The sequence below is a fragment of the Podarcis melisellensis genome (genome assembly GCF_964234715.1).
Source record: "Podarcis melisellensis genome assembly, chromosome: 2".
Lineage (NCBI taxonomy): Eukaryota > Metazoa > Chordata > Lepidosauria > Squamata > Lacertidae > Podarcis > Podarcis melisellensis.
The window spans coordinates 116,846,690-116,871,099 of NC_138529.1; the positions used below are offsets into that span (position 1 = coordinate 116,846,690).

The following is a 24,410-nucleotide window of genomic DNA, read 5'->3' on the forward strand; positions in this document are numbered from 1 at the left end:
GGCTTCTCCGCAAAGAATTCTAGGATCTGTCATCTGCTGAGAGTTGCGCTACAATTCCCAGAGTGGTTCAACAACCAGCCCTCTATTTTCAGGGAACTCTGGGAACTGTAGCTCTGTGAGGGGAACAGGGTTCACCAAACAGCTCTCAGAACCCGTAACAAACTACAGCTCCCATGATTCCTTGGGGGGAAGCCATGGTGATGGAAGTGGCACCAGGGCACCTTAAATGTATGGTGGGAATGTGGCCTAAGTTGCTCTTCCGAGGTTCCCTGCCCCAGATCTTGATGCAGAGTTAAGGAATGCAAACCTTTCTGAAGCTGCCCTGAACATGAACGATTTGTGAAAGGGATAGAACCACAAGCTCTTTCGTCAGCTCGGGATAGGGCTGCCATCTGGTGGGAGAGCCGGCAAAATGTGTGGGATTTCAAGGCTGATTGTCTAAAAAAAAAAGCTGAAGAAGTTTCCTAAATATAAAAAGGTCAAGAACTTTTGAGTTTCTTTTTCCAAAAAATAAAATAAAATCAGGAACTTTTGTGTCTTCTAGAAATATGGCCTAACTTGGATACAATTTTAGTTTCAAACAAACAGAAGAAACATGAGCACGGAAGCTTATTCAAAACCACCAACTTTTAATTCTTCCCCCTCCCCTCATTAATGTAAGGTGGAATTGATAGTCAAATGGGAAAAGCAAGAGGGTCGGTGCCTTGGAATGAGCCATTTTTGAGGAGAGAGTCTGGGGTGGGAGAAATCAGGAAGGGGTCATCTTCCTTCTCAGCGATGGTCTGTGCCAGGGATGGAGGTGGCTGTAGTCTGTTTCAGGAGAGACAGAAGGAGGGGGACACTTTGTTGGTCTCTCCTCATCTTCTCAGGAGAAGAAGTCACCTGCCTCTTGAGACCCCCGATTTCAAGGACCACCAACTAGTCAACTGTTGAGGCGAGGGAAAGAGAAATAAATAACCGAGACGACAGGAAGGAAGAAGGTTAAGATAAAATCCGTTCTGCAAGACTTTAGCAGGTAATGTTCACAACCACACACTATGGTACCATTTTAAACAGTCATAGATTCTGGGAGCTGCTGTTTCCTTACAGGTGCCGAGAGTCGTAAGGAGAGACCCCTACTCCCCTCACAGAGCTACAATTCCCAAAGTTCCCTGGAAAAATCAACAATACTTATTGGCTTATCTCTCATGACTGTTGTCAGGATGACTAGTTAAATATCATAAAGCCTATTAGGTCGTTTTTTAAAGCTCTAAATTAGAGCTCCGAATTACTGTCCTGCCTCACATGATGTTGTCAAGCTGAGAAGCTTGGAATAGACTAGACTAGACTAGACTAGACTAAAATAAAATGTGTTATATCTTACAGGCCTCTCAGGGTTGATGTCTGCTATGTAATATTAAGAAGAAGAAGAAGAAGAAGAAGAAGAAGAAGAAGAAGAAGAAGAAGAAGAAGAAGAAGAAGAGGAGGAGGAGGAGGAGGAGTAGTAGTTTGGATTTGATATCCCGCCTTTCACTCCCTTTAAGGAGTCTCAAAGCGGCTAACGTTCTCCTTTCCCGTTCTCCCCCACAACAAACACTCTGTGAGGTGAGTGGGGCTGAGAGACTTCAAAGAAGTGTGACTGGCCCAGGGTCACCCAGCAGCTGCATGTGGAGGAGCGGGGAAGCGAACCCGGTTCACCAGATTACGAGTCCATCGCTCTTAACCACTACACCACACTGGCTCTCTTAAGCACATTAAGGAATAAAAAAAGGTCCAAATTATATAAATAACAATAATTACTGGCCTACCCCTCAGGGTTGTTGTCAGCCTTATCAGCTAAGCAGCATTAAGTGCTAAAAACAGACTAGACAATTGCGAGTGAACGCTGTTCCATTATTCTTACATGGGCAACTCGAGTTCCCAGCGGTGCCCCTCCTGGTTCTGGTGCTTGGCTACTGGTTCATAGGACCTTACAGAAGGCTTGTTTTTCCTCGATTCCAGGTGTCCCCCTCATCCGTTAGCAGGAGGGGCCTTGTACCTCCATGTCGTCCTCGTCATCTTCCTCACATCTCTCCAGCTCACGCCTCTGGGCTCGGTAGGAAGCTGAAAGGGGACAGAGGGAGAAGGCCGTTTCACTGCGGACCATGACCTCTCGCTGTCACTGAGATACACGGAGCTGGGCCCTTGCCACGACCCCCATTGTGAAGAGCCAAGCGGGGAAGCATGAGAAAATGTTACCACCGGAATGGAGTGCTCTGGTTGTGGTGTTCAGCCAGCCACGCCCTCCTTCAGTACTCCATTCCGCCTCTTTGCCAACGGACGCTCAACATTCTTTGCCCACTGGGCATGCTCGGTCACTATTAACGTACTGGTGGAATCGATGCTCAACATTACCCAGCAAATGGGCAAACTCAGCCTTGGCCCAGTATACCTGAAGGAGCGTCTCCACCCCCATCGTTCTGCCCGGACTCTGAGGTCTGGCTCCGAGGACCTTCTGGCGGTTCCCTCACTGTGAGAAGTGAGGATACGGGGAACCAGGCGGAGGGCCTTCTCGGTAGTGGCGCCCGCCCTGTGGAACGCCCTCCCATCAGATGTCAAAGAGATAAACAACTACCTGACATTTAGAAGACATCTGAAGGCAGCCCAGTTCAGGGAAGTTTTTTATGTGTGACATTTTAATGTATTTTTAATCTTTTAAAAATATTTATTTTAAAATATCAAAGAAATAAACAACTCTCTGACTTTTAGAGGACATCCGAAGGCAGCCCTCTTTAGTGAAGTTTTTTATGTTTGATGTTTTAGCGTGTTTTTTAATATTTTGTTTAGCGTGTTTTTAATATATTGAATGCAGTTCTGGGCTGCATCAATAGGAGTATAGCATCTAGATCAAGGGAAGTAATAGTGCCACTGTATTCTGCTCTGGTCAGACCTCACCTGGAGTACTGTGTCCAGTTCTGGGCACCACAGTTCAAGAAGGACACTGACAAACTGGAACGTGTCCAGAGGAGGGCAACCAAAATGGTCAAAGGCCTGGAAACGATGCCTTATGAGGAACGGCTAAGGGAGCTGGGCATGTTTAGCCTGGAAAAGAGGAGGTTAAGGGGTGATATGATAGCCATGTTCAAATATATAAAAGGATGTCGCATAGAGGAGGGAGAAAGGTTGTTTTCTGCTGCTCCAGAGAAGCGGACACGGAGCAATGGATCCAAACTACAAGAAAGAAGATTCCACCTAAACATTAGGAAGAACTTCCTGACAGTAAGAGCTGTTTGACAGTGGAATTTGCTGCCAAGGAGTGTGGTGGAGTCTCCTTCTTTGGAGGTCTTTAAGCAGAGGCTTGACAACCATATGTCAGGAGTGCTCTGATGGTGTTTCCTGCTTGGCAGGGGGTTGGACTCGATGGCCCTTGTGGTCTCTTCCAACTCTATGATTCTAAGTTTTTTATGTTTGATGTTTTAGTGTGTGTTTAATATTTTGTTGGAAGCCGCCCAGAGTGGCTGGGAAAACCCAGCCAGATGGGCTGGGTATAAATAATAAATTATTATTATATTATTACTCCCCTCCCAATGGTCTCCCAGAACCAGGAGAGGGCAGAGCAAAGACAGACAAGGCAATGAAGTCTCAGACTGCTTGGGAGAGGAGGTGGGGACCTTCAGCTCTCACAACTGCCTCACTGGGGCAAGACCTACCGGGATCTGTGTTGCCGTGCTCACTAGGCCTGGCCTCTGGAGCTGATTGTTTCTTTGAATGAAGAGTTAACATCACTGACGCCTGCTGCTGGCACCCTCCCCTGACATAAAGCTTCCGCTTACCCGGCAGGTGACGGTCCTTGAAGGGGGGGCGTCCCGCTGCGTCCCACACGGCCCGCATCCGGTTGAAATACGGGGGGATGACCGCAGGCTTCTCCCTCCCTTCCGCGGCAGGCCGCCCGGCTGCAAAAAAGTCCGTCTTCAGCTGTTTCCACTTCGATCGGAGCTGGTCGATGTTCCTGACGAAGCCCTGAGCCTGGAGCTGGTCCCGGATCCTCTCCCAGTGTTGGTGCCCCCTCTGGGAGCTGCTACTCATCAGAAGGGCCAGGGCGGGACTCGCTTTGATGCTGCTCAGCAAGGCCACAACTTCTTTCCCTTCCCACCGCTGGCCACGGATGCGGGAGGGAACCATCTTGTGGAGGCCGGGTTCACCGGTGGAGCCCATGTGCTGGGCGCCACAGAAATACAGGCGCTTGTAGGGTTTTTCCCCAGCGTGGGTCCTTTGATGGACGAGGAGCTTTGCGCTGCACAGGAAGTACTTCCCGCAGACTTGGCATTTTACCGGCTTCACCCCCATCCGGGTTCTCGTTGGGAGGATGACGTTCCGGCCGTAAGAACCGTAGGCAGTCCGTTTCCGGTTGGTGTCGATTCCTACCGGGACTGCAACTGGGGTTTCCGTGGGGCTCAGGCAACCCAATCCATCAACTTCCTCTGCCATCAGCTTTTCCTGACGGCCGTCTGCTATTCCCTGGCGCCCTGAGGCATTTTCTTGCGCACAACACTCGGAAAAGCTCTCCTCCGTTTTCCATACCGGTGTCCCGTGTGGACATTCTGCCTCAGAGTCTTCCGCCGCGTAGTCTTCCCCGTTGCAGATGGTGACCCAACCTTTGGCTGCTGGAGAAAGGAGGAGAGAATCCTAAATACACTCAGAGCTTTGAGAGAAATGAGACTTGGAAACAGAGGGGGAACGCGCTTATTTGATAGAGGAAAAAAGCACATTCTTTTCAAAGACCTTAGGTACAACTTTAGGGCAGCCCTGTTTAGGGAAGTTTTTAATGTGTTATGCATTGCTGTATTTTAATATTTTGTTGGAAGCCGCCCAGAGTGGCTGGGGAAGCCCAGCCAGATGAACGGGGTATAAATTATTATTATTATTATTATTATTATTATTATTATTATTATGCAGTACTGTACAGTCGTACCTTGGTTGCCGAACGCCTTGGAACTCGTACGTTTTGGCTCCCGAACAATCAGAAACCAGAAGTGAGTGTTCCAGTTTTCAAACGATTTTCAGAAGCCAAATGTCTGGCACGGCTTCCGATTGGCTGCAGGAGCTTCCTGCAGCTAATCAGAAGCCACGCTTTGGTTTCCAAATGTTTTGGAAGTCGAACAGATTTCCGGAATGGATTCCGTTCGACTTCCAAGGTATGACTGTATATTTAAGAAGGTGATGCCTTTCATTACAGGTCAGTCAGTCTAACTCTCTAGCCACTAATATGCTTACACTGATGATAATAATAATAATAATAATAATAATAATAATAATAATAATAATAATAATAATTTTGGTTTTGGCATCTGGGAATCAGTGGAGGAGTGGGCCTTTGGGGTTGAAGTCAAACTCTTGCAAGGTTGCAGCGCCTGCTGGGGCTGAAGAGACTGATATTACAGTCATACCTCAGGTTAAATGTGCTTCAGGTTGAGCGCTTTTGGGTTGCGCTCTGCGGCGACCTGGAAGTAACGGAACATGTTACTTCCGATTTTCGCCGCTCGCACACGCGCAGATGCTCAAAAGGATGTTACGCGCATGCGCGGAAGCGGCAAATTGCGACCTGCGCATGTTGCGTTCACTTCTGGATGCAGACGGGGTCCGGAACGGATCCCGTTCATATCCAGAGGTACCACTGTACAACTAATAAAAACAAAATTCAACAAATAAGAGAAACTCATGCACAAAAGGCACTTTCTTCCTCCCCATACCCAGCAGGCCAGCTTCTCCGTCGTCATCTTCCTGCTTGGGGTCGATGCAGAGAAGCCTCTGCTTGTTCAGGGACGGATCCTGGCCTTCCTCGGAGGAACTCCTAGCCACCTCTTCAAACGTCACCTGAAAAAGCAGAGAGGAACCCGGTCAAGGCGGAACTGAGATATGCTCAGCAGAAGATTTTGGTCTGAGCAAGTCCCTCAGTTCTCATCAGCAAATTCATATACGAGATAAATCCATATAAGGTCCCGTATTTTTCACTCCATAAGACGCACCAGACCATAAGACGCACCTAGTTTTTAGAGGAGGAAAACAAGAAAAAATATATTCTGAATGAAACAGTGAATGTTTGATTTTTGTGATTCATGCTGTGGCCACAGACGTGATTTGACAGTGAGTTTTGGGTAGCCCAATCCAAAATACCTGAGGATCCATGCTGATCTGTGCTTTGTAACCACACTTTTTTGCCACTGCGGCCCCATGAAACAGTGGGTGCGTGATTTTTTTGGTACAGGCTGTAGCCATGTACATGCTATGTGATCTGATGGTGAATTTGGGGTGACCCAATGCAAAAATCCTGAGGATCCATGGGCTTTTACCTCCCCTCTCCCAGGCAGCCTCCTTTATCTCTAGCGTCTCTTATCTCCCTCCCCGATCGCTTGCCGATTAGCGGCTTTATTTCAACCCCTACTACCCTCTTTCAAAAAAATAGCATAATCTGCTTTTCACGGCGCTCATCTCGCTTTATTGGCCGAGGGAGCCGGCGTACAGCTTCCGGGTCATGTGGCCAGCATGACTAAGCCGCTTCTGGCAAATCAGAGCAGCGCATGGAAACACCATTTACCTTCCCGCCGGAGTGGTACCTATTTATCTACTTGCACTTTGATGTGCTTTTGAACTGCTAGGTGGGCAGGAGCAGGGACCGAGCAACGGGAGCTCACCCTGTTGTGGAGATTCGAACCGCCGACCTTCTGATCGGCAAGCCCTAGGCTCTGTGGTTTAACCCTAATAAGCCCTAGTAAAAAAATTATTAAAAATAAAGAAGGAAAAAGGTGGCCATATGACCTCACCTGGCTTTCTTGGCTCTGGGCCACTTCCTGCCTCAACAGGAAGTCCTCGGCCAGGGCCACCGCCTGGGAGCAGGTCTCCGGCCCACACTCCCTGACCCAGCTTTGGATGTGGGCTGGCAGGATGGTCAAGAGCTGCTCCAGGATCAGCAGCTCCAGGATCTGCTCCTTGGAGTGCCTTTCAAATTTCAGCCACTGGCAGCAGAGTTCCTGCAGCCGGACATAGGCCCCTCTCGGCCCCTCGGCCTCCTGGTAGCAGAAGCGCCGGAAATGCTGGCGGATCTTCTCCCGGCTCATGGCGTCCCCTCGCAAGATGGCCGCCTTCACTTTCCCATAATCCTCTCTGTCTTGGGCCTGGAGCCTGCGGAAGGCCCGCTCGGCTTCCCCGCTGAGGGCCGGCAGGAGTCGGGCCACCCACTCCTCCCGGGGCCACCGGCAGGCTTGGGCCACCTGCTCAAAGGAGGCCAGGAAGCCCTTGGTGTCGTCCCACGGCGAGGACTTCTCTGGGAAGGCTGGAATGCCCCAGTCCGGATGAGGAGACTCCACCGTCTTCAGGAACTCCTGCCACTGGACTTCCCAGAGCTCAAGGGAGCTCTCGTTTGGCTCTTGCTTGATGTGATCCCCCGGCATCCGTCTCAGGAATTCTCGGATGTTCCCAGCTTGGAGGACGTGAGGGGCTTTCGCTGCTCCTGGAGATCCCGCCTCTCCCGATGTTGGTCCTGTGGGGGTCTGATTCCCCCTTTTCATATTTGAGAGGGTTCACGGAAGAGCGAACAAAAACCGAGTGGAAAATTCCAGAATAAATTCCAGTGGTCGGCTGAGGGGAAAAGGGGGGGGGGGGAAGGTCATGAGAGAAAATGAGCACAAATAAAGGACTGACAACAAACTTGGAGGGGTAGCTAATGCCGCAATAAGACAGAATCAGAATTCACAATGAGCTTAACAGATTGGAGAACTGGGCCCGAGCTAAGAAAATGAATTTCAGTAGGGACAAATGTAAGGTTGTCCACTTAGGCAGGAAGAACTAGATGAACAAATACAGTCATACCTCATGTTACGTTTGCTTCAGGCTGAGCGTTTGCAGGTTGCGTTCTGCGGTGACCCGGAAGTACCGGAAAGGGTTACTTCTGGGTTTCGCCACTCGCGCATGTGCAGACGTGCAAAATGACATCATGCGCATGCGCAGAAGCCACGAATTGCGACCCGCGCATGTGCAGGCGCGGGTTGCTTTCTGCTCATGTTGTGAACGGGCCTCCGTAACAGATCCCGTTCACAACCAGAGGTACCACTGTATAGGATGAAGGGACACCTGGCTTACTAGCAGTACATGTGAAAAGGATCTAGGGGTCTTGATTGACCAAAGCTTAACATGTGATGCAGCAGCAAAAAAAATGCCCATGTTATTCTAAGCTGCATTAACAGAAGTCTAGTGTCCAGATCATGGGAAGTCTTAGTCTCACTCTATTCCATAGCTGTCAATTTTTACCTTTTCTTGCGAGGAATCCTATTCAGAATAAGGGAATTTCCCTTAAAAAAAGGAAAACGTTGACAGCTATGCTCTATTCTGCCTTGGTCAGACCACACCTGGAATACTGTGTCCAGTTCTGGGCACCAAAATTTACAAAGGACATTGACAAGCTGGAAGGTGTGCAGAGGAGGGCGACCAAGATGATCAAGGGTCTGGAAACTTAGCCTTATGAGGAACGGATTAAGGAACTGGGTATGTCTAGCCTGGAAAAGAGGAGACTGAGAGGAGATAGGAGAGCCATCATCAAATATCTCAAGGGCTGCCCCATGGAAGATGCAGCAAGCTTGTTTTCTCCTGCTGTGGAGGGTAGGACCCGAACCACTGGCTTCAAGTTGCAAGGAAGGAGATTCCGACTAAACATCAGGAAAAAACTTTCTGACTGTAACAGCTGTTCGACAGTGGAACAGACTCCAAAGGGAGGTTTGGACTCTCCTTCCTTGGGAGGATTTTAAGCCGAGGTTGGAGGGCCATCTGTCATGGATGCTTACGCTGAGATTCCTGCATCACAGGGGGTTGGACTAGATGACCCTGGGACCCTTCCAGCTCTACAGTTCTATGATGCTATGCCCTGCATAAGGCAGCTTCTCTTGGAGAGAGACCACCACCTTCCATCACCCCCCAGTGATTTTCATAGAATCATAGAATCATCGAGTTGGAAGAGACCCCAAGGGCCATCGAGTCCAACCCCCTGCCAAGCAGGAAACACCATCAGAGCACTCCTGACATATGGTTGTCAAGCCTCTGCTTAAAGACCTCCAAAGAAGGAGACTCCACCACACTCCTTGGCAGCAAATTCCACTGTCGAACAGCTCTTACTGTCAGGAAGTTCTTCCTAATGTTTAGGTGGAATCTTCTTTCTTGTAGCTTGGATCCATTGCTCCGTGTCCGCTTCTCTGGAGCAGCAGAAAACACCCTTTCTCCCTCCTCTATGTGACATCCTTTTATATATTTGAACATGGCTATCATATCACCCCTTAACCTCCTCTTCTCCAGGCGAAACATGCCCAGCTCCCTTAGCCGTTCCTCATAAGGCATCGTTTCCAGGCCTTTGACCATTTTGGTTGCCCTCCTCTGGACACGTTCCAGTTTGTCAGTGTCCTTCTTGAACTGTGGTGCCCAGAACTGGACACAGTACTCCAGGTGAGGTCTGACCAGAGCAGAATACAGTGGCACTATTACTTCCCTTGATCTAGATTGCTGTGCGCGTTTCTATATCAGAAGGAGGCATCTCTAGACAGGCAACTTTAGCAGGGATTTACGCTTTACACACACAGGAAAAGAGGGAACGAAATGAACGTTTGCAAAAGGTCTTCCCTCCCCAAAGCGGAGCAGAGTGCGACCCTCCTGAGGTCACCGGGCAGCTTTTGCAACCGGAGAGACAGAGGAAAGTGGCGATGGGAGATCTTATTAAACCTCGATCTTGCAAATCCCTCCAGCCATCGCCCAATACCTTTTCCAGGCTGGATCCTGCTCTCCTCTCTTGTTTTCTGCAGCAAAAGGAAATTCAAAAAGCCATCTCAGGACCATCCCAGGGAGCTGGGAGGACTCGCCTTCCTCATTGCCTCTCTAGGAAGCCAGTATCTCTTCGCTTTTAACCCTTTGGGGTTGACTTTCCCCGCCACCAACCGGGAAAGTGAGAGGGGTAACCTGCCTGGTTTGGGCTCCAGAGGGAGAGAAGGGATTTAAACAAGGAAAGCCGGAGGACAGATTTTCATTCATTCCTTCTTAGCACGGCAGCGGCTCATTAACTCATTAGCTGCCACCAGCCTGGCAACCTTTGTTCCTAACGGGACACGATTGGCAGAGATTCAACCCGTGAAGCTTCCCCACTTCCTCCTGAATCGAGGCTTCCAAAGGCAGAGGAACCCTGCCAAGGGGGAAGGTGGCAACTTGCCTGCCGCGTGTGCCTTTTTCTTGTTTAATGGGATCGTCTAATTACTTATTTCAGTTACGGCTGCTTATATTTTAATGAAATTGATGTGTTGTGGATTTAGAGTATGCATGCTATGTTTTAGCAGGATACCTTTCTTGTGTTGTTATAATTGTGGGCGCTTACATGCTAAGGTTTATAGGGGGTTGCTTTATTGTATATTTAAATTATTGTGGATCTTTATTTCTGGAAGCTCAACATAAAAAAAAACGAAGATCATGGCCACTGGTCCCATCACCTCCTGGCAAATAGAAGGGGAAGAAATGGAGGCAGTGAGAGATTTTACTTTCTTGGGCTCCATGATCACTGCAGATGGTGACAGCAGCCACGAAATTAAAAGACGCCTGCTTCTTGGGAGAAGGGCAATGACAGGCCTAGACAGCATCTTGAGAAGTAGAGACATCACCTTGCCAACAAAGGTTCATATAGTTAAAGCTATGGTTTTCCCAGTAGTGATGTATGGAAGTGAGAGCTGGACCATAAAGAAGGCTGATCGCCGAAGAATTGATGCTTTTGAATCATGGTGCTGGAGGAGACTCTTGAGAGTCCCATGGACTGCAAGAAGATCCAACCTCTCCATTCTGAAGGAAATCAGCCCTGAGTGCTCACTGGAAGGACAGATCCTGAAGCTGAGGCTCCAAGACATTGGCCACTTCATGAGAAGAGAAGACTCCCTGGAAAAGACCCTGATGTTGGGAAAGATGGAGGGCACAAGGAGAAGGGGGCGACAGAGGACGAGATGGTTGGATAGTGTTTTCGAGGTTACCAGCATGAGTTTGACCAAACTGCGGGAGGCAGTGGAAGACAGGAGGGCCTGGCGTTCTCTGGTCCATGGGGTCACGAAGAGTCGGACACGACTAAACGACTAAACAACAACAACAAATTTCTGGATGATTAACTGGGATTGTTTCATTCCGTGTTTTAATTAGGGATGCTTGTGGTTTAATGTTGCATAAATGTCTATATGCCTCTGGTTTAATGATGCATAAATGTTTACAGCTTTAAAAAGCCCAGAAGCCTACTTTGGCATTATGAGGTAAACATTGATTGATTGGCATCTGCCAGTCTTGGAAAACAACAGAGAAGTACATCTTTGAGGGTGAAGTCGAACTGTTGGAAGCTTGCAGGAGAGACATATTTTTTGTGGGTTTTTTTGCAGGAGAGACATGTTTCGTTGCAACCAAGGAAGGTGACGGCGCCCAGTTGTGCCGCTGCAGATGCACCATGGTGTTTCTCTTCTCTGCACTCCTCCCAGTGGTCTTTTCTCCTCTGGTCACTGCTGTTGATTTGCAGTGGAGTGCAGAGAGAAGAAAAAGTGGGAAGGGGGAATGAGGGAGCATGTAGGGGTGAGAAACCCATTAGGCATGGGGCACACCTTTCAGTTTTCTCTGCCTCATTTCTGCAGTCTTAAATTTAGTTATCCAAATTGCCGCTTCACAGTAAAAGGAAGGAGCTCCTGAAAATCTGTCAGCATTGTAGTGCAGATTTCTCCTAAGGCACATTTTTTGCAAAGCATGTTTTCGCTAATAATCAAAACAAAAAAAATTCCTTCCAGTAGCACCTTAAAGACCAACTAAGTTAGTTCTTGGTATGAGCTTTCGTGTGCATGCACACTTCTTCAGATACACTGAAACAGAAGTCACCAGACCCTTCTATATAGTGAGAAGGTGGGGAGGGGTATTACTCAGAAGGGTGGTGGGAATGGGTGATTGGCAGGTAGCTGTGATGAGCCTGTTGACCACTCTTAACGACTGCAATAGGTCTTACAGGAAAAAGCAAGGGGTGAGAAGGTGAAAAATGGCTTTGTCATGTATAATGAGATAAGAATCCAATGTCTTTGTTCAGACCAGGTCTCTCCATGGTTTTAAGTTTGGTAATAATAATGACATCTTTTCCAGTAACAAGTCTGGATCAGTTGACCAGATAGCTAATCTTTCGTTAGAGGACTATGTAACTTGGGATAAGGCATCTCCAGCCCCAGTACTTGCACACCCTTTGCAGTTACCTTTTGCCTCCCTTGCTCCAGTTGCTGAGTCACAATAGCCCCGCCTAGATTTCTGGACTTAAATTTGGCAATGGAGGTCTGGACGCTTTATCTGAATCACTGCAGCTCTGTGCTTATGTGGTAACCACATTAAGACTTAAAATGGCAGAGTATCTTTGAGTCAAGCTGGGTATCTAAGTGTAACACTTGCAGGACTGAACCCTGTAGTACCCTACTTCTCCCATTTCTCCAGGATGGCGTGGAACCATTAGTGAGTACTCTTTGGTGGCCTTCCCTGTTGTGCTCTGCGGCAAACCCCCTCTGTATACACCATATTAACCACCATGGGTTAGCTGATGATTTTTGTGTGAGGGTAAACTTAGATCCTTGGGACATGGGTGGTGCTGTGGCCTAAACCACTAAGCCTCTTGGGTTGCGTTGGTGGTATAGTGGTGCGCATAGCTGCCTTCCACTGAGCCTCTTGGGTTTGCCGATCAGAAGGTCTGGGGTACCAGAAGCGGTTTAGTCATGCTGGCCACACGACCCGGAAAGGCGTCTGCGGACAAACGCAGGCTCCCTCAGCCTGAAAGCGAGATGAGCGCCAGAACCCCATAGTCGCCTTTGACTGGACTTAACCATCCAGGGTTCCTTTACCTACCTTGACTTACCTTGAGAGCAATACATGTGAAAAGGATCTAGGAGTCTTGGTTGACCACAAACTTGACATGAGCCAACAGTGTGACGCGGCAGCTAAAAAAGCCAATGCAATTCTGGGCTGCATCAATAGGAGTATAGCATCTAGATCAAGGGAAGTAATAGTGCCACTGTATTCTGCTCTGGTCAGACCTCACCTGGAGTACTGTGTCCAGTTCTGGGCACCACAGTTCAAGAAGGACACTGACAAACTGGAACGTGTCCAGAGGAAGGCAACCAAAATGGTCAAAGGCCTGGAAACGATGCCTTATGAGGAACGGCTAAGGGAGCTGGGCATGTTTAGCCTGGAGAAGAGGAGGTTAAGGGGGGATATGATAGCCATGTTCAAATATATAAAAGGATGTCACATAGAGGAGGGAGAAAGGTTGTTCTCTGCTGCTCCAGAGAAGCGGACACGGAGCAATGGATCCAAGCTACAAGAAAGAAGATTCCACCTAAACATTAGGAAGAACTTCCTGACAGTAAGAGCTGTTCGACATTGGAATTTGCTGCCAAGGAGTGTGGTGGAGTCTCCTTCTTTGGAGGTCTTTAAGCAGAGGCTTGACAACCATATGTCAGGAGTGCTCTGATGGTGTTTCCTGCTTGGCAGGGGGTTGGACTCGATGGCCCTTGTGGTCTCTTCCAACTCTATGATTCTACCTTAGATCCCTGGAGACCCAGGCAGAAGTTGAAGAAATAAGAAAGATTTATTTTACAGAACAAAGTTGATAAAACAAAGGACGCATCAGGAGATAATGTTCCTTCGGGAAACAGTTAGCATTAATAATTACACTAAATCGAATGGATGTTACAGGCTTCTAAAAAAGGTAGTCAATGCATTTCAGCATATTTATCCCGCATTGGCTCCCAGTACATTTCCGAGCACAATTCAAAGTGTTGGTGCTGACCTTTAAAGCCCTAAACGGCCTCGGTCCAGTATACCTGAAGGAGCGTCTCCACCCCCCGAGGTCCAGCGCCGAGGGCCTTCTGGATGTTCCCTCATTGCGAGAAGCAAAGTTACAGGGAACCAGGCAGAGGGCCTTCTCGGTAGTGGCGCCCGCCCTGTGGAGCGCCCTTCCAGCAGATGTCAAAGTGATAAACAACTACCTGACATTCAGAAGACATCTTAAGGCAGCCCCGTTCAGGGAAGTTTTTAACGTGTGATATTTTACTGTACTTTTGGTTTTTATGGAAGCCGCCCAGAGGGGAGGCCCAGCCAGATGGGCGGGGTATAAATAATAAATTATTATTATTATTATCTGTCTTCACATAAATCTATCCATCTGTCTTCCCATAAACCCATTTCTTAGCAGAAGCATCCGTCTCTGCCCACCATACACCTCACACGTGCAATGGGATGCCATGCCCCCCCCAATTACGTTGTATTGTAATTTATATTTGGTCGGGGAGGGTGGGGTATAAATAATAAAATTATTATTATTATTATTTTATTTCCAGTAATTTCACTTCAGTTCCTTAGCTGAGTTGCTGCATAGGTGAATTCTCTAGTTCTTAAATAACGTGCCACTTTCTGTCATGTTACCCAACCTTTTATGAATCCCACTCCTGAGGTATTTCTAGCAATAGAACAGACCTTCTTATCTGGTTTGGGATTCTTCTCTTCCTAGAAGATCACTCCCCTCCTAGCCGAAATGAGACCCAAGTAGACTGTATCCTCACAGCTCCTACTTCTCCTGGCTCAAACTCAGCCCCCCAGTTAACTCCTGTATGAATACTCTCCCGAGAGAGTACACACTGTATTTCAGTCTAAACTCAGACTCCTTTCTCTAGCTGTAGATACTTTTCTCAGAGTGGATGCTACACGCAGACCAGAACCAACTCTCTCTCTCAAACTATTTGCCCACTCTCTTAGAAATGCTCCTTTTATTCCCCCTCTCTAAATGCTCCACGCATGCACCCCCTCTGGCTAGCTGTCTTGGTAGCCAAACAGACAGAGACTCCCAGCCGCTGGTGGAATTCAGAGGCACTCTGGTCTAGCTCAGCTGTCCATCACAGTCCCAGGTCTCTGCCCCTGGCAGCAAGTGACAATTCTTCCACGTGAAACCCCTCTGGCTGTTTCCACTTTGCTGCAGCGCAGGGGAGACTCCAGGATGAAGGCTCAGAGTCAAGGCGTCTTCTTCCTCCCGTACTCAATAACCATGGGCTTCCCCAGCAGGATGAAGCCGTTTGCCAGCTGCAGGGCTGCCTGTGCTGTTGAGATACCTGAGACCAAAGAGCGACACAGGATCAGCCTTGGCGGTTCAGCTCCTGGGGAGGCATCCAGAGACCGTTGGAGCCTCTGCACTCCATTCCCCGCCCACATCCCAACCGGAAGGCCAGCGTTTGGCTCTGGGGGACGTGGAGGGCTGGACACTCACTGGGAAAGGTGAGGAAAGCTTGTCCTCTCATGCGCCCACTCAGCAGGCGGAATTGGATCTGGGGGGCTCCCTCCTCCTGGAACCTCGCAAACAAGGACAGCAGCTCCTTCATGTTGACGCGGCGGCTGAGGTTCTTCAAGTACAGCACCTGCTCAGCACCAAAACACATACAGTAATGCAGTGTTGGAAACTCAGATATATAAGCTAATCGCCAAATGACACCTTAAATCTAGGTGGCCGTCACCACCACAGAATGTCTAGTTCATGGAAGAAGCAAAGATCACCAGTGTTGAAACAATGATTCTTCAACATCAACTTCATTGGACTGGTTATGTTGTGCAGATGCCTGATGATCATCTTCCAAAGCAACTACTGCATTCCCAATGTAAAAATGGAAAGCGTCTCTCTCAAGGCAAATCTAAAAAAATGTAACTGGGAAACACTGGCTTGCGAGCGCTCCAATTGGAAAACAGCCTTCACCAAAGGTGTCATGGACTTTGAAGATGCTCAAACTCAGGACGAAAGGGAGAAATGTGCTAAGAGGAAGGCACACTTGGCAAACCCTCACCGTTATCAACTCCCGTCCAGAAACCTATGTCCCCACTGTGGAAGGATGTGTAGATCCAGAATTGACTTCCACAGTCACTTACAGACACACTGTCAAAACTGTTTATGGAAGACAATCTTACTCGGCTACGAGTGATCACCAAAGAAGATTCCTTCCAGTAGCACCTTAAAGACCAACTAAGTTAGTTCTTGGTATGAGCTTTCGTGTGCATGCACACTTCTTCAGAATTTTTTTGTTTTAATATTTTTGTTTTGACTATGGCAGACCAACACGGCTACCTATCTGTAACTGGCACCAAAGAAGAGATGATGATGGTTACTATTAATTCTATTTCTATACCACTTTATATTTTAAAGAAAAAAAATCTAAGTGGGTGTCAACACATACCGTATTGACCTAAATATAAGCCACACTTTCCTCCCAAATTCCGACTGTGCGGCTTAAATTTGCGACCTTACAAAACTTGGTTTTTACGATTTCACTGCTGAAATAGACGGTAAAATGGAACGGGTGTGAGTGCCTGCAGAATTTTAAGGGAGTGGCTTATATTTGGGTATTGTCTCCCCCCCCCCCCCCGATTTTTAAAGGTGTGGCTTATATTCGAGTGTGGCTTATATTCGGGCCAATACGGTATAAAATAATCCAGAATAAAACAAATTTGAGCTTTGGGGAAAATATTTCAGAACCTTCTCTAAGTGACCCTTGGGATTCCTTCCAACTCTACGATTCTGTGATCTCCCCCCCCCCCCCCCCCGGTTTTTTGAGCAACATCTTCATGTCTGGAGAGCTTCCTGGGAAGGTCATTTTCTGGGGACAAGCTGCAAAAAGAATGGAAGCGCTCTTCCGCAGAATGGCCAGGCGACCCCCTCAACAACCTCTCTGTTACCGACTCTCAAACATTTGAGTTTGTCAAAAGGGAGACTGATGAAATTAATTGACTGGAGCCATGCGGCTCAACTCGGGTCAACTGGACCTGTTTTTTTTTAACAAGGTGGACCCAAGTTACTTCTGTGGTCCTTCCGGGTTTTGAGGCCTTGAAGGTTAAGCTCATTCGTTTCCTAGGACATCTGCCCCTGATCTTGAGGGTTCTAGAACATGAACGGATCCTCTTGGCGCCAGGAACCTGACACGGCTCCCCAACAAGCTTTTTGTCTCGTTTCCCGTACCGCCAAGTGGTGGGAGAGAACCTCTTTGCTGCTCCTCCATTTGCAAGCAGGGAGGCTCCTGAGCCCCAGGGGCAGGGAGGGAAGAGACTCACCTCGCTTGGCTCTCCAGGGCTGTAGGAGGAAAACCGGGGAATCTGGCGGATCTCCTCCTCCGAGAGGCGGTTTTTGTGGATCTCCTCCTCTGGGATAAACTCCACCGGCTCTGTCACCGTCACCGTCACGGGCGCTGGGGTTGGCTGGGGATCTGCGCCCTGAGATGCTGGGGGGCTGCTGGAAGGCGCGGGGCACGGTGAATCTGGGTCACTCTGGGGAGGCGAGGGAAGCCCCTCCGGCCGGCGGCCAAGAGTTGTGCTGAGGTGTGACAAGGGGTCCTCCTGTGTAGCCTCATCTGGGCCAGAAGGGAAACAACAGAGCCCTCAGTGACAGACATTTGCAGAAGGCCACGTTGCGAGGAAAGTTAGGCAATGAAGCACCCCGCCACCTCCCCCAGTTGCCTTCCACACCCACCCACAAGGACTGCAGGGGCCCCAGCCATGCACCTTGGTGGTACAGAACCCTTAGGAAGGCATGGCGGTCCGTGCCCTGGAAGAGAGAGCTCTCAATCTCCATCTCTCGCCTGCTCAGCTGCTTACTGCCCGCAAAGCGTTGGGGTAGTGAAAGGATGCGCCGGCGCTCGGCCATCTTCTCCTCGATGGCCCCGATCCTCTCTTTTATCGCTTCAGGGGCTGCCCCGAGGCCGGGACTCTGGAAGGAAGCCACAGACAGGGGTCAGGTGCCTGCCCCTCGTCCCCCACCCCTTCAGCTTCCTCCAACTCATAGGAGATCCCTCCCCTGGTGCTGAGAAGGGCTGCACTGAGGAGGAATGGTGGGAGCCTCCCCCTTCTCCTGATCAGCATCTTGAATCTTCCCAGGAGCAGGAGGAAAGTATAGATTTGGAACAGTGGTTTGCAGAGGGACATAGCTCAGAAGGCAGATGCTGGGAAATACTGGATGGGGAAAAGCTAGGAGAAGAAACACTGAGAGAGAGTTAACAGATTTACTGTCTCTGGAAAGCATTCATCCGCTCTCCCCAAGATCAAGAATGGCTGAGACTGTGGCAGAAAGGAAAGCACAGAGGGTACAAGTTCAGGTTACGAGATGTAAAAGTGACATGGGGGGCTAGGGACATAAGGGGGTGGAATTCTACATTGGGAGCATCGCCATTCCTAAGAGATGGGTTCTTTGTTCTCTCACTGTGATCATTAAAGATCATCACATTCACCCAGTGCTATACCAGCTGCACTGGCTCCCGGTGGAGTACAGGATCAGGTTCAAGGTGCTGGTTTTAACCTTTAAAGCCTTACGGCCTAGGACCCTTGTACCTACGGGAACACCTCTCCTGGTATGTCCCACGGAGGACCTTACAGTCTTCAAACAAAAAACATATTGGAGGTCCCGGGCCACAGGGAGGTTAGGCTGGCCTCAACCAGAGCAAGGGCTTTTTTGGCTGTGGCTCCGATGTGGTGGAACGCTCTGTTACAAGAGACCAGGGCTCTGCGGGACTTGACATCTTTCTGCAGGGCCTGCAAGACAGAGCTGTTCCACCAGGCCTTTGGCCAGGGCACAGCCTCACCTCCTCCTTTGGTAATCCTCACAGAATTCTAGCCCAATGGTTGCCATTAATTTGATTCTGAACTGATTTTAGAATGAATTGATTTTAGAATGCTGCATTATTTTACTGTTGTTAGCCGCCCTGAGCCCAGCTTCGGTTGGGGAGGGTGGGATATAAATAAAATTTTATTATTTATTATTATTAAATGGGAAGAAGACTCCTTTTCCTTTGTTGTGTTTATCTACTGCCGGGGGGGGGGGGGGGAAGAGGAAGCCGATTTCCTGAAGCCTGACACCTGGGCCTCACATATTTCAGCATGGAAGGCAGACCACTGCACTGGTGCCACCAATAAAAAGGTCCAGTCTGCGTTACAGCAAGCTGGTCATTATCAGGCCGTAGCAAAACAAACCGGCTTCCACCAGCCGACTGCAGTGCCCTTACTAGGCAGCGAAGTGAACACAGTGAAGGACTCCCTGCCCCCTCATTCACCTTATCTGCCAAGGCATGGCTCTTCCAGAACTGGATCTCGGCGTCTGAGAGGCCCAGCTCTCGAAGAGCGGCGGCCTCTTTGTTGCTTTCCTGCAGCGCCTGGAACTGAGGCAATGTGCAGGTCCCAGCGGCTTCCTCTCCAAAGGGCTTGTAGAGCGCTGCAGGCGCAAAGCAGCGGCGCTTGGACACACACCTGCGAGCCAACATAGCAGTGTTAGAAGAGGGCTACCCTGGGAGGCGGCAGGCCAAGCCTCCGGGAAAGAGCCTGCACCATTGGATCCTGAGAAGGGGGTTGGACTAGATAACGCTTGGTGTCTTTTCCAACTCTACCATTCTACGATTCTCAGAAGACCCGATGGCAGAGGACCCTCACTGGCACACAGCGTCCCCCCCTCTCACCCCCCTTGCCCAAGGCAATGTGCTTCCGACCTTCCTGCGACAACGGACCAAGAATGCTTCCTGCTGCCAGGGACACCTCCCACCCTGACTCTGCCCTTGTGCAGGATCCACACTCACTGCTCAATGGAGACAGATGTGTCGAGCTGATGGTGCAGGAGACTCTTGAGTTGCCTCTGCCCTTCCGTCTCCTGGTCCTCCAGGGGAATGTCATCCCGGCTGTGTCTGCTGTCGATCCTGCGAAGGCGGAGAGGTCAGAAGCAGGGAGCTTAGAACTCAGATAGGATACTTGGCGCCTAATAGCTCCTTAATTCCAGGCTTGCCAAAACAGTAAGTCTAGTGCCATTTGGGAGCAAGACGGTTCTCAAGTCTTATTTTTCAAATGATGGACAGTGTGATTGATTTTCAGGTAAACATCTTTGGCTCTAGTAATAATAATAATAATAATAATAAATTTTATTTATACCCTGCCCTCCCCAGCCAAGACCGGGCTCAGGGCGGCAAACACCAAATATAAAACAACTTAAAATACAACATTAAGATGCAGCCTCATTTCAGCAGAAACTCAAAAACTTTTGGGGGGATGAGGTGTGCCTACTGAAATAAAAGCAACTATTTATTTACAACAAAGGCCAGATTGCCCCTCTTTAAAATAAACAACAACAATTTTTCTTACCATTTTTAATTGATTTTCCATAAAACAAATTGTCACCAAATTAATTCAAATTTAAAAGCTGACTTCTCATCCCACCACCTGTTCCTCTCCCCCTCCATTCCTGCTCCAGAAACATTAGCTTTCCCACTTTCATTTCAATAATCAATAAAATCAAACATATTTATATTTGCAATAACATTTCATCCTTTCTCCCTGCACATCACATCATCCGTATGAGTACCAATTTCTGCTGTGGACTTCTATATATTATTGTAACCTATCCACATAATAATCAGGTCAAGCAAATCCTCTTTTATCTGTCTGCGATAATCATTCATCAATAATTTTAATTCACCTCCCAGCGAAAAAGAACAATAATGTTATTTATGTACACCACTACGGCGGCCCATGTTTTGTTAGCCCCAAAATGGAAAGCGAGCGAGGTCCCAAACAAAGAAGAATGGGAACTTAAACTGATGGAATATGCACACTTGGCAGACTTAACTTATAGAATAAGAGAACAAGAGGAACCTATGTTTAGAGAAGATTGGAAAATGTTTATTGAATATACGGGTGAAATTTGTTTACATTTGAAAATGTTGGCATTTAGATAAATTCAACAGGGTAAATAAGTTTTGATGGATGTCATAATAGAATACTGAATGGTATAGTTTTTGTAAAATATGCAGGGATTTATGATATGTAAAATGAACCATGGAAAGAGAAGAAGGGAAGTCATTGATATCTTAAGGATGTAAAAATAAGTACTTTAAATTGTAAAACAGAAAACGAAATAAAAATTATATACAACAGGTGAGAAAATGGCCAAAGAACACTTCTTCGGATACCTGCACACTTCTTCAGATACCAGCACATGAAAGCTCATACCAATAACAAACTTAGTTGGTCTCTAAGGTGCTACTGGAAGGGAAAAAAATTGTTTGTTTGTTTCTACCTACCAGGAAGGTATAATTATTGATAGGACTCAAACAAGTTTTTTATTTTGTTTCGACTACGGCAGAACAACACGGCTACCTACCTGTAACTTCCTGCTTGATAATCCCTTTCTGTCCCTCTTAAAGAAAACACACATGAATCTGGATCATGAGGCTGCATTTTAAATTGTATCTTAACCTGTATTTTAATAAATTGGTGTTTGTTGTCCCCCCCTCCCATTATGTTTTTATTGTAATTTTACTGGTGTTAGCCGCCCTGAGCCCGGCTCTGGCCGGGGAGGGCGGGGTATAATAAATTATTATTATTATTATTATTTACATAAACTATTATCAGATTCATTCAGGTTTACAGAGTTGTTCCTGAAGGCAGGCTTAGGTTACATAACAGATAAACTATATACTAGATAGTAGTGAGTCATGAGAAGACTGCATCTGAGCATTAACCAGTTACCAGGCAACCAAAATGGTCAAAGGCCTGGAAACGATGCCTTATGAGGAACGGCTAAGGGAGCTGGGCATGTTTAGCCTGGAGAAGAGGAGGTTAAGGGGTGATATGATAGCCATGTTCAAATATATTAAAGGATGTCACATAGAGGAGGGAGAAAGGTGGTTCTCTGCTGCTCCAGAGAAGCGGACACGGAGCAATGGATCCAAACTACAAGAAAGAAGATTCCACCTAAACATTAGGAAGAACTTCCTGACAGTAAGAGCTGTTCGACAGTGGAATTTGCTGCCAAGGAGTGTGGTGGAGTCTCCTTCTTTGGAGGTCTTTAAGCAGAGGCTTGACAACCATATGTCAGGAGTGCTCTGATGGTGTTTCCTGCTTGGCAGGGGGTTGGACTCGATGGCCCTTGTGGTCTCTTCCAACTCTAGGATTCTAGGATTCTAACACTCCTTGCAGCAACCGACCAACAGACCAAACTGCCACATAGAGGCAGTTAGTCCTGTCTCAGAATGTTGGACTTGACTGACAGCTATATATCCCAAAACCAAAAAAAATCCTTCCAGTAGCACCTTAAAGACCAACTAAGTTAGTTCTTGGTATGAGCTTTCGTGTGCATGCACACTTCTTCAGATACACTGCCAGAAGTGTGCATGCACACGAAAGCTCATACCAAGAACTAACTTAGTTGGTCTTTAAGGTGCTACTGGAAGGAATTCTTTTTGTTTTGACTATGGCAGACCAACACGGCTACCTATCTGTAACTGGAGCTATATATCCCATAACACACACACATACCAGGATTCTCCCCCCCCCATTTAAATCAGATTTTAAAAATAAAATGCTTTTGGAGGAAAAATCTTTCTAAACTAGTTTTCTATTTAAGTTACATTGTAGTTCAAAGGCTATTCATCAGGAAATAAGGATTTGTTTTAATGAGATGAAAAAGATGCTGAAATATACATTTACCAAAAAACCAGAAGCATTTTTACTTGGTATTGTTGGGGAGGATGTTAACAACGTCAGCAAGAATATTATTGGCACAAAAATGGAAGCAAGAAGAACTACCGACGAAAGAAGAAATGAAATTAATGGACTATGCAGAATTAGATAAATTAACAGGAAGGATTCGGAATCTGCGGGACCAAAGATAATTAGAAGACTGGACTGAACTATTTGAAAAGCAATTGTAATAAACAGATTACGCTAATAGGACAGCAAGAAGTTCTGTAAGGAGGATTATGTGAAATATTGCAAGGAAGACTATGAAGAGAATTATTAGTTAACGATAACTAAAAGTAACAGAGAAATTAAGAAATGCAGAACAAGTGATAAAGAACGGAAAATCTTCCGAGGTTGTTGACAGAAGTCTAAAATATTGTATAAGATAAGAAGTTATGTTAAATGACTGTTGGAAACAATATCTAATGGTAAGGATTTACTGAACCAACAGTGGAATACAAAAAAGGGAGGTATGAGGAGGTCCGGGAAATAAGTTAAAGGAAAATTAGCAATGGAAAATCTGTGTATTTTTAACTATTTTTATTTTGTATTTTTGTTATTTCTTTTTCATTTTTTTATTGTAATACTTTAAAAAACTTAATAAATATTCTATATAAAAAAAGGAAACGATATGTTACAAAATTAATAAAAATGTATAAAAAGGAAGTAAATATTAAGATTATACTAGCAAGAATAAATCTTTCTGTAAAAAAAAAGAGATTTAAATGAAATCTTACTGACTAGTGATTTAAATTGATTTGATTTAAATCAAATCTACCCTGGTACATACATACACCCCCCCCCACTCCAAGGCCAGCTGGCCATTTAAGGACCACCTTCTGTGGGGCGGGAATCCTTCAACTTGGGGGGCAGCTTCCTTCCCCCCAAAACGGGTCTCCTCCTTTCTCCCTCGCCTCGGAAGCTGCCGGGATGCTGCTGCGCCTTTCGGGGACCCCGCAAACCCCACAGGGCCCCGTCGGGCTGCACCCCACCCTGAGCCCCCCAAGTCAAGGGGGCAGCAAAGGGGCGCGGGGAGGAGAAGGAGGCGACGCCGGAGACCCACGCGCCGCTGTGGGAAGCATGAGCCAGGCAGGGGAGGGATGGCGACCCCCCTCTCCCCACACATGCACCCCCAAAACTCCCCTCGGGGGGTCGCAGCAACTTCCCGCCCATCCCCCCAACTTACCTCCTCATCGCTTTCAACGGCACCAACGGAAACTCCTCGGACTGCAACTCCCAGGAGGCGCCGCGCGGAGCAGGAAGGAAAGGGAGCGGGGCGGGGCGCGGTGGCTGCTGGGAAATGTCGTTCCGAGCGGGCAGGAGAGAGGAGCCGGCCGCAGTCGCGCAAACACACTTGATGGGCATTGCTGGGGGGGTTGGACTGGAAGACCCGTCGAGCCGCTTCCAAGTTTACACGTCTTTTTTAAAAATGATTTGTGCTTTTCATTTTACAGTCATTTTTACATTTCAAAACCCGACCTCCTTCCCTCTTTCTGCGGTTCCTAAAATTTCTTTTTAGCGTCTTCTGCATATTTCATTTCATTTCTATACCGCTTTAAATTTGTAAGAAAAATCTGAAAGCGGTTTACAGAATATTAAAACATCAATAAAACAAAACAACATAATTAACGGAAGACTAAAAAATTATAAAGATTAAAAAAAATTACAAAGGAGGTCAACTACAAAATGCATATTGAACACAAATTAACTTAAATATATATTAACTTAAATATATAAAACTGTAGGTTATTACACTAATAATGCCAATGTTCTTCTCTGTTTAGAATTATATCTGTAAATATTCAATAATCCATTTCCATTCTTTTTATTAAAAGTTTTGTTATCTTTATTTCTTA

The 24,410-nt window shown here is 47.3% G+C and overlaps 2 protein-coding genes across 3 annotated transcripts; both read right to left on the minus strand.

Annotated features, from left to right (window-relative positions):
• Positions 1 to 609: 609 nt before the first annotated feature.
• Positions 610 to 10,374, minus strand: LOC309364643 (uncharacterized protein). 2 transcript variants are annotated; one of them, XM_081902345.1, is made up of 6 exons: positions 9,755 to 10,374; positions 6,780 to 7,593; positions 5,709 to 5,832; positions 3,792 to 4,619; positions 1,883 to 2,082; positions 610 to 926 (listed from the first exon to the last, which is right to left on the minus strand). In XM_081902345.1, the coding sequence occupies exons 2-5, from the start codon at positions 7,521 to 7,523 to the stop codon at positions 1,997 to 1,999; spliced, it is 1,782 nt and encodes a 593-aa protein (XP_081758471.1). In that variant the 5' UTR covers positions 7,524 to 7,593; positions 9,755 to 10,374; the 3' UTR covers positions 610 to 926; positions 1,883 to 1,996. The 2 variants fall into 2 exon arrangements, with proteins under 2 accessions (XP_081758471.1, XP_081758470.1); XM_081902344.1 differs by having other exon boundaries at positions 3,792 to 4,622; positions 9,755 to 10,371.
• A 3,971-nt stretch (positions 10,375 to 14,345) lies between these two features.
• On the minus strand, positions 14,346 to 23,769 carry RBM41 (RNA binding motif protein 41). Its single transcript, XM_081903428.1, has 7 exons — positions 23,741 to 23,769; positions 19,620 to 19,736; positions 19,104 to 19,296; positions 17,563 to 17,767; positions 17,116 to 17,411; positions 15,290 to 15,437; positions 14,346 to 15,134 (listed from the first exon to the last, which is right to left on the minus strand). The coding sequence occupies exons 1-7, from the start codon at positions 23,746 to 23,748 to the stop codon at positions 15,037 to 15,039; spliced, it is 1,065 nt and encodes a 354-aa protein (XP_081759554.1). The 5' UTR covers positions 23,749 to 23,769; the 3' UTR covers positions 14,346 to 15,036.
• Between the last annotated feature and the right edge of the window lie 641 nt (positions 23,770 to 24,410).

What these genes read in the sequence shown, in the direction of transcription:
- LOC309364643 (XM_081902344.1), bottom strand. Translation starts at nt 7,523, where the DNA reads ATGAAAAGGGGGAATCAGACCCCCACAGGACCAACATCGGGAGAGGCG. An exon ending in CCCAGAGCCAAGAAAGCCAG is followed by an intron (nt 5,833 to 6,779) that starts GTGAGGTCATAT and finishes CTGCTTTTTCAG; the next exon opens with GTGACGTTTGAAGAGGTGGC. An exon ending in CAAGGACCGTCACCTGCCGG is followed by an intron (nt 2,083 to 3,791) that starts GTAAGCGGAAGC and finishes GTCCCCTTTCAG; the next exon opens with CTTCCTACCGAGCCCAGAGG.
- RBM41 (XM_081903428.1), bottom strand. An exon ending in GCCCTGGAGAGCCAAGCGAG is followed by an intron (nt 15,438 to 17,115) that starts GTGAGTCTCTTC and finishes GGTGCTGAGCAG; the next exon opens with GTGCTGTACTTGAAGAACCT. An exon ending in AGCTTTCCTCACCTTTCCCA is followed by an intron (nt 15,135 to 15,289) that starts GTGAGTGTCCAG and finishes CTTTGGTCTCAG; the next exon opens with GTATCTCAACAGCACAGGCA.